An 8,980-nucleotide genomic window follows, 5' to 3' on the forward strand; every position below is an offset into this window, starting at 1 on the left:
TAACTTCCTCTTAAAACTCTTCTAACCACCAAAAGCACTTCAGCAAAATTAGTCAAACGAGTCCAAAAGCAGCTTTTAAACCTCAAAATCTCCTTTTAACTTTTCAAAAGTCATGTCAAATGGACTCTAACTCATGAAAATCAATGAGCAACTCACTACTTATCTCGTTTGTAGCCCCCACTTAGCACCCTTGGTAGAGGTCGTTCATCTCTAATGACTCCCACCATAATGACTATACAAAGGAAAGACGAATGAGAAATAGAAGACACGTTGAAGTTCAAAATTTTGGAATACATACAAAATGAGATGAAATAATAATAATAATAATAATAATAATAATAATAATAATAATAATAATAATAATAATAATAATAATAAAGGATGTTGAATTTAAGTATTGTTGTTACTCTTTGAATCAAGTATTTGAAAAAATAAATAAATAAAACTGCACGTGAGAGAGGGTGTTCATTAAGAAAAGGTTCATGAGCGTAACTCGTGGCTTTAAAACTGGATTGGAACATGAATTTTCTTTTAATTTGTTCATCAAACATCTAAATTTACTTAGACAGGGTGGGCCTCGCTAATACTACCAACATACGCCTCCTCCAAACTCTACTCATCATTGGCATACATCCACTCTGATACCAATATAAATTCTAATTACCTACTCATCTCACTCTAAAAAAAAAAAAAAAAACACCTCAAATATTGCACATTTCATTTGTAGCCACAAGAGTGAACATGCCAGACAATGTGAACATGCTAACATCAAACACATTCACTATCTATGAGCTTAAACTTTTAAATGACGACGGGATTCAGTATGAACAAAATGGCTAAACAAGATTAACGCGCTCAGTGTAAAAACTAAATTCAGCCTCAAAAGAGTTGAGGATGAACTGTAGTTGAACATGAGATATAAATATATTATGAAAAAATTGTATATCTACATCTAGAATATTGAATTATCTTGTAGTTCTGTGTGTACCCTTTGCAAAATAATAGCTATGAATTTATAGGTTGTGTAGAATTATCTCATGCTATCCATCAATGAGCTGTGAAATTGGACGGATCAATTCCCATTGACTTGTAATAATCTTTTTCCGCGTTAGCCATCCTAGACTTGAACATATTCCACTCTCGTTGACACCTTAATCGTACCTGGATCAAAAGGGGGAAAAATTCTATTTAATGAATAGAAGAGGCAACAATGACAGTGGGTCGAGATTAGCATGGAGGAGATCGGAGATGCTAATTGAAGTGAATCTTTTGCGATTTTTAAAAGCATATGAAAATGGATTTGAAACTCAATATACAAAAGTGTGCTAAGGGTTGGACATTGTTACAGGGGGCAAAGTTTATGATGGAAACTACATACCCCTCTCCATGGAGCCTTCCCGTCCTCTGGTTGCCCCTATCAGTATAGAATAGAAATAGTTGTTGATTGATCCACATGTAAATATATAGTACGCGAGTGTCAAATTTTTACAAATTCCGTCTTTTACCTGGTTCCCCAAGGAAGGAACACTCTGATGAACGACCCATTGAGAATCTACAACTCCAATTTTCTCATGAGCAGGCTACAATAGCGGTACAAGTATTATCAAATATTAAAGAAGTGGTAGACTATCTAAAATCGAACGTGAATTCTTCAATGGATATTGCATAACTGACCTCAACACACCTTTGGAGGGCCAAGTCGAGACCCCAACCATGTACCAAGTCATTCTACAGTATGCAAATGAAGGCAAAAAAATGCATACAGTGACTAAAAAAATAGTGCAATTTAAGGATTTACTAGTTAAGAATGAAAAATAACAAAATTCACTACAAACCTGAATCATATACCACACACAGCGCCATGCATCTCGGGAAAAGACGGGAGCCATGATTTCCACAAATCTGTGTATGAACGAGACAAAAAATAAATTTAGAAAACTAGGATAAACTAAAGAATGATCTAGTAAAGGTAGAGGGAGAGAGTTTCGTACGCTGCACAGGGAGGCAAATGGGGGTCGGAACACCAGCCTGGTCTCTCTGTAGTTTCCCTATGAAGAAAAAGTAGATAAATTAATTTAACAGTCAACCATAAACGGGGATGAAATTTTAGTTTTAGTTCGCTACTTGGGTTTAAGACAATAATTACATTGAAATCTTAGCGATTGGTCGCTAAAACTTCGTTTTCAACCAAGTTTATCAATGAAATTAAACTTCATTTCAGATGAGTTTATAAGTTTGTTATAATTTGGTCATTCTGACCACTTTCTATTTGACTAAGAAAATTTTATGCAGCAACCTAGTCAATAATTACTAGGCTCTCAAATCACCTTTTAGTCAAATTGACGGACATATACAGACATTGTGAGTAAAAAAATAAAAAAGTAAATAAGTAAGGTGACCAACTTGTAAGAAAAAATGAAGATTAGTGATCAACATGAAACTTTGCTTGATTTTGAGTGACCAACAGTACTTTTACCCCATGAGCTATGACATAAAATTATTATCCTTACTTGTGAACTTCACTACCATCTCTTCTTTTAGTCATCTGCCAAGTCGTCCCCCTATTAGGTTGCAAACCCGGCTGAGAAATTTCTAAGCCATGCTTTTTCACAAGTTTAATGTATCTGTAAAATTGAAAACGCAAAGAATAGCAAGCACATTGAGTTAGCTGATTGAGATTTCCATCAAAGCCAAATCATTTCATTGAATACTCACTCTTCAGCATCGAAATGCTCAACACCGAGGTCTTCGTCCCAAATAAATATGTAGTCATATGCGGCCACGATGTCTGGATGAAGAAACCTTTTAGCATACCACCTTTTACAAATTTCAAGAAGATTCAAATGTTAGCATATTTAGGCGTGTTGGCGAAACAAGATCAAGAAAATCAAGAAATTTTTTCAATAGATCCTCACCACTTCGTCTGTTTCCTTGCGCTCACATGAATTGCTCGTTTGGACCATTCAAACTCATCCCATTCGGTTGTTTGTCCATCATAATGAAATAAGAGGATAGTAAAGTTGTCTGAAAACTGTAGAAACAACAGAATAAGATTCAGAGCACGGGGCCGAGGTTGGAAGAGGGTGACCAACTGACCTTTTTCACCGCTGCATCAATGTTATTACGCTGATTATATCCAACAGTAAATGTCACCAGATATTTTGGTATGCTGGCCAAGTCCTGGACAACCACAACTTTGTCAGAGATCAATATTTTCTTTAAATATTACAATTTCCCATTTCCAACAACATTTTTTCCATAGCAAAAACTATGTTTCCTCAACTAATAATAACCCGTGAGATGTTTAAAATCCTTGTACTTTTTACATGCTAGTAATGCTAGTTCTACACTTCAATCATCATAATACAGCCATCTAGTCTCTAAACATTAAACACAGCAAAATTTCTGCATCTGACACGTTAGGCAATTGAAATGGCTCCTGGATACCTTCCAAAAGCCCCAACCATCAAGCCAATGAAATAGCTTATGAAGAAAGTGATAGGATTTGTTTTCACTAATATACTATCAGCCTTAAAAAGTCGTTTGTAACAATAAAGAACTACCTTGACTACTGCTATCGCTCGGGAGTCAAAGTGTAGATTCAATTAACAGAAAAACAGAAGAGAATGCATATGAAACCATAATATTAACAGATCTCTCACCTCATTGGGTAAACCCCACAATCTACGGGTATAAAAGTCCGATTCAGACGCAAGAATTCCTGCAGGCAACCTCTCTGCACCTTTTGGATTTGATGGAACCCAAATCTGAATCAGAAACGTTTTGGGGTATTAAAGAATAGATTTAATTTTACTCCCGAAGTCATTAGCTTACAAGTATAAATATTGGAGAAATGAGAAGGGCTCGAATAATGCATTGTTCTAACTAGATTACGAATATACAGTTTCCTTCATTTATAATGAAATAACATCTTCGATTCTGTAAAATATAAAGTCTAGACAGTGCCTTGACTTCCTGATTTTGTGCAATTAACAAGAAAAATACATACCTTTGATATATCTTTAACATTTTGATTTCTGGTAGAGTTGTTTTCTATACTCTTTTGGGTTGACCGATCCGTAGTGTTGTTCCCATTGATTGCAAAATCGCGAATAAGATAGGATGTGATATTCAGCTGCCAGCATCATAGAACTTGTTAGATATATAAACAAAAGCCATACAAATACGTGGAAGTTGTAGATTCTATACCTTTGTCAATGAAAATGAAGGAAATGACACTCCGAGAAAGAAACCGACGATCATTCCAACAAATAAGATAATAATTATTCTCATATTTTGATTTGGTTTGGCACTGATAAAACAGAAAGTGAAGGTTAAACAAAGCAGTCTCATACATATTCAATACTTTTGGCCAGTCAAACCACATATATAGAACAAAAGAGTCCAAACCTGTGTCCAAAATTTCCCTTTTTAGACATCGTTTCTGATTCTATACTTTAATCACCAATAACTTTAGTGGCTACTCTGCACAATTAAGCTTCGAGCAACCACACTGCAAAAGAAAGCGAAGATACATATAAGAGGAAAACCCAAAAATGAATGGATCAAAACTATGTAAAATACAGAAACCGAGAGAGTCATGTGTACTAAACACGGACAATTCACTATATATCAAATGATAGCTCTCTTTGCCTTGACAATTCAAAAAGTTGGGACTTCCTATGAGGTCCAACTAAGACACCAGTACTGAACCACAAATGCACAAAGTCGATATCGCAATTAGCAAGGAACAAAACTATCAAATAGATGCAGCTAAAATTTTCCCAGAAACTAAATTGTTCTTACTGAATCTTACTCGATGAATCCCGTGAACTAATGTTACAGCTTAAATCGATCACCAGAAAAAAACACACATGTGCTTCTATCCCACATTGACTTCCACAAGCAACCAATCACATGCTAATTTTTGACAAGTGCACTCCTATACAAAGATCACAACTTTAAGTAAAACCCAATTCACTTCCCTCTAAATAAACAAATTAATCGCCAGAATTCAATTGTAGTATCCATTAAATAGAAAACAAAAAATAATCTAAACAATTTTCAAGTCAATTGCAAACAAACAACTGTGATACCTTAAATTCAAAGATAAAAGAACAATTCAATAACTTCAGAATACATTAACTTTTACATTAAGACAGAAAATACAAAATCAATAAGTAATTGTTCACAAGTGTTCATTCAACTTCGGCTTAACCGTATGATCACAAACTATCATTGATTAATCAACACAAATATGAATATGAATTTAATACACAAATACAGAGAAGAAAGATTACCGGGATTCAGTAGGGAAAACCCAGAAAATTCTTGATAAATTTAGAGTATATCAAGCCGGGAATCGCCAAAAAAAGATTAAAAATTGCTTCCGGTTATAATTCTTAGGAAGAAAAACGTGGGGTTTTCAGCTTTTTAAGCCTTAACAAAATGCATGAATTTCTGTAGAGTTTATGCTATAAAACTTAGTTACAGAAAGAAAATTTTCAGTGAAAAATCGTGAAGATTGAGCCAAAAATTGTGACTTATAACAGACGGTGGAAAGAAACGAAGGACTAAGTTTTTCTGTGTTAAATACTTTTCCTTCCCGGCATTTACGTTGGATTTTGACCTGACTAGAAGTGACTGTTTCTCAAAAGTTAAAATTAATGGTGTTTCGTAAAATAAGTAACTCTTTAACCATAGTCAAATATGGGTATGAGAGTTTTAAATGCAATAAATGGTGTGATTTTTTGAACATATAGTTGAAAAAGAACATAAAAGAAATGATTCTCAAATAATCAAAACCAACCAATAACTTATTAATTAAACATGATCGTAATTTGTTATGATAAATTCTAATTAAGAAAGCGGAAGCCGGAATAATGTGGAACTTGTTCGACGACTTAGTGCGGTATGATGCTTTTGTGAGTTCTGATTAAATTGGTTTTCAATTCTGCTCGATAACCTTTGGAACAGTCTACAATTCCCAACTTTTAGGTGTGAAGAGTTGACATCAAAGTGCCGAATTTTTTGGTCAATTTGAGCTTTTAGAAAATATTAGCATGTTATTTTTAAAATAATTTTTTCTGTTGAGTGACGACTCTCACTCAACAAATTTAATTGCTTTGACACAATATAATGGGTCGATATTCTTTCACTCAATAAATTTATATAATCTAACATAGTACAATACAAAACGAGTCGATGGAATGCAATGAAATAAATAGCTGTTTTTAATTTGGTTGTAAAATGGAACACTTTGCTTGGTTATGGAAATAAAATTAATTAATTGAAAAGTCTTACGTGACACGTGTAACGGTTGACTAGGAGTCTTTGTGCCCGAATTTGGCGTAAGAAAAGTCAAGAATAAGAGAAATGGGGTACCAACGTAGACTTAGAATGGGTCAAATGTCAATGGAGAATTGAGGTACAAACAAGTGGCAAAGAGTTAGGCTGATATCAAAAGCCGCCGCCGCCGCCGCTGCCAAATCTGTCCCACGCAACAGTATATAAAATATTTATAAATTAACTTTGATCCTAAGGGGTAAATACAAACACGACTTTTTTTACTTAAATTTGAGGCACCGTTTGATTGACAAAACATTTCCACGTGAAATGGAATTTGGATGACATTTTTCAACTTTGATGTGTTTGATAGGGATTTATTTTCGATGGAATAGGAATTGTTGAATTTCTTGGGAATTACATTTTTCTTGCTTTTATAGAAAAATCAATTCCCACCAATATGATGGGTGTTGATTTTCTCGGTTACTATTGATTTTTATTTTTTATTTTTTCAATAAAAATAAATTCTAAGAATTATTGTAAAAAAATATTTTTCTTTAATTGACAATTTTTATATAAAACAAAGTCAAACGAATATCAAAAGATAGAAGATTTTCTTCAAAAAATATATTTTTTTTCTTTTGGTTTTGGCAATGGAAAAAAAATTTCATCCTCAATACTAATAAATTCAATCCCTTTAATTGACAAATTTCATGTAAAACAAAGTCAAACGAACATCAAAAAACAATTTTATTCCAATATTTTTCACGTGAAAAATTATATCAATCAAATACAATAATTTACAATTCCCCGGAAAACAATTTCTAGGTAATTCAATTTCCTGGAATTCATTTTCTTTCCACCCAAATTTTATCTTTACAATCAAATGGACCCTTAATAAATTTAAGAGTAATGTTATTTGCAGTTGTTCACTGTCATAATCATCCTATATATCATACAAGTGGTGATTAGTGATTTTATGCATTATACCATATTAATGCATCAAATCACTAACTGTCACATATATACTACGTGAGACTACTGCAGTAATGAGCAATTGCAAATAGTATTATTCTTTAAAAATATATATATCAATGAATCTGAGCCTTTCTCCATTTAATGACATTTTAGGAAAAAGTATATTTTGGAATATTTATTTTTTGGAGAATGTTTAATTAAAAAAATTAGATTTATGTGTAATATTTTTTATTGAAAAATGTGTGGTTGAAAAAAAAATGTATTAAAATTAAAATGGAGGCCAAACAAAGTCTAAATAATTAAGATTAAAATTTAGATATTCATAATAAAGATTTTAATAAATGTCATTAAAATATGGTGTTATCAATAACCTATGAATTTTTAAGAATTTCCTAATTGAAAAGGTTTTAGTGGATTTTGAGCCTATAAGTCTAAATACTAAGGGTTCATTTGATGACACTCAATTCCATGAAAAATGTCACACTCGAGGAATTCATTTTTCACTTTGGCTGTTTAATACAAAAATAGAATTCGAATTCGAATTCCAAAGTACAAACATTTTAGGGATGTTTTTGACCAATTCCATGAAAATTGAATTCTTATGGTTTTGGTGATTTTTTTTTCCAACTTACATGGAATTGATTTTTATTTTCCACCTTTGCAATCAAACAGGTCTTAGGTTCTCTAGAAATTCCAATATGAAAAAAGGCACTTGGCTTTGTGCTTCATTTATCGTGCCTTCTTCATCTGTTTCTCTGCCTTCGTGGCTGCCTTTGTAACTGTAATAACTCCCTTACCTTGTGTGCTTTGTGGGTAATACTAAATAGTTGGGAATAATTATAGGATTTGGGTCGATTTTTTAAGGTGTTGATTGTTGGAATGATATTGAGCTCGAAAAACGCCATTAGTGATCAAATCTTCTGCTATATTTTGGTATCAGAGCCGATGGTGTGATTCTTAGGCCAAATGTCCAATCAATACCGATTCAAAAATTGGTTGGATCAAGTTTTTCCCTAACTGATCGAACCTGCAATCTCGATTTTCTGCCAAACGAAAAGGCTTTTAGTAAAGCAGAGGCTGAAACTATGTTGCACAAGTGGACACGCCACTAGGAGTGTGACTCGTGAAGGCGATGGTGATCGAAGGCAACTACGCGTAGGCTCTACGACGACTGCGGTTTATGGCTGTGCGTCTTACACTTTTTGAAAATGTGTTCTTCAAACATGTTTGTTTTATCATTATGAACGTTTTGATATTGTTACTTTCTTGTTTCAAGTTATACGTTGGATCTAGACAATTTTGCCCTAGACACCTGGCTTGCAATTATTAGTTGATCGTGCTGCTGCATTTGCAAAAACTTTAGGGCGAATGGTAGTGGCACTAAAACAACAAATTTGCGTCTTTCGATATTTATAGACCTTCAGATGTAGTCTGCTCTCGTAAATTAGCTTATCCTATTTAAATTTCAATATTAGCGCGTTATCGTGTAGAGTAACGATATGATTGAGATTGCTGTGTTGTGTAACCATTGCTTGTGCTATAATTTAGGAATTACTTGCTTTTGTACTGTGTGAAACTGTTTGGTTGGTATAGCAACTTGTTGCATCGTCAAATTCTATTAGAATACCTATATCTTACTCGTTTGAACATTATCTTAATACTGAGATCACGAATTTCATGAAAATTTGGAAATCTAGAACATTGTATATTGTCTACA

General features: G+C 33.3%; 1 protein-coding gene across 2 annotated transcripts; it reads right to left on the minus strand.

Annotated features, from left to right (window-relative positions):
- Positions 1–817: 817 nt before the first annotated feature.
- Positions 818–5,573, minus strand: LOC111396163. Of its 2 annotated transcripts, XM_023022497.1 has the most exons (16): positions 5,301–5,573; positions 4,807–4,942; positions 4,411–4,513; positions 4,210–4,312; positions 4,010–4,135; positions 3,663–3,767; positions 3,097–3,180; positions 2,916–3,031; positions 2,716–2,817; positions 2,511–2,624; positions 1,992–2,048; positions 1,836–1,902; positions 1,675–1,728; positions 1,506–1,580; positions 1,379–1,414; positions 818–1,161 (listed from the first exon to the last, which is right to left on the minus strand). In XM_023022497.1, exons 3-16 carry the CDS (start codon positions 4,437–4,439, stop codon positions 1,048–1,050), a joined length of 1,182 nt encoding a protein of 393 aa, XP_022878265.1. In that variant the 5' UTR covers positions 4,440–4,513; positions 4,807–4,942; positions 5,301–5,573; the 3' UTR covers positions 818–1,047. The 2 variants fall into 2 exon arrangements, with proteins under 2 accessions (XP_022878265.1, XP_022878264.1); XM_023022496.1 differs by lacking the exon at positions 4,807–4,942.
- Positions 5,574–8,980: the final 3,407 nt, after the last annotated feature.

Source organism: Olea europaea, chromosome 6 (assembly GCF_002742605.1).
Source record: "Olea europaea var. sylvestris chromosome 6, O_europaea_v1, whole genome shotgun sequence".
NCBI classification, from domain to species: Eukaryota; Viridiplantae; Streptophyta; class Magnoliopsida; order Lamiales; family Oleaceae; genus Olea; species Olea europaea.

Excerpts from the sequence above, each read along its gene's own strand:
- LOC111396163 (XM_023022496.1), bottom strand. The coding sequence starts at position 4,439 with ATGTCTAAAAAGGGAAATTTTGGACACAG. Across the intron at positions 4,313-4,410 it reads AAGGGAAATTTTGGACACAG|TGCCAAACCAAATCAAAATA; the intron begins GTTTGGACTCTT and ends CTGTTTTATCAG. Across the intron at positions 2,625-2,715 it reads GAGCATTTCGATGCTGAAGA|ATACATTAAACTTGTGAAAA; the intron begins GTGAGTATTCAA and ends TCAATTTTACAG.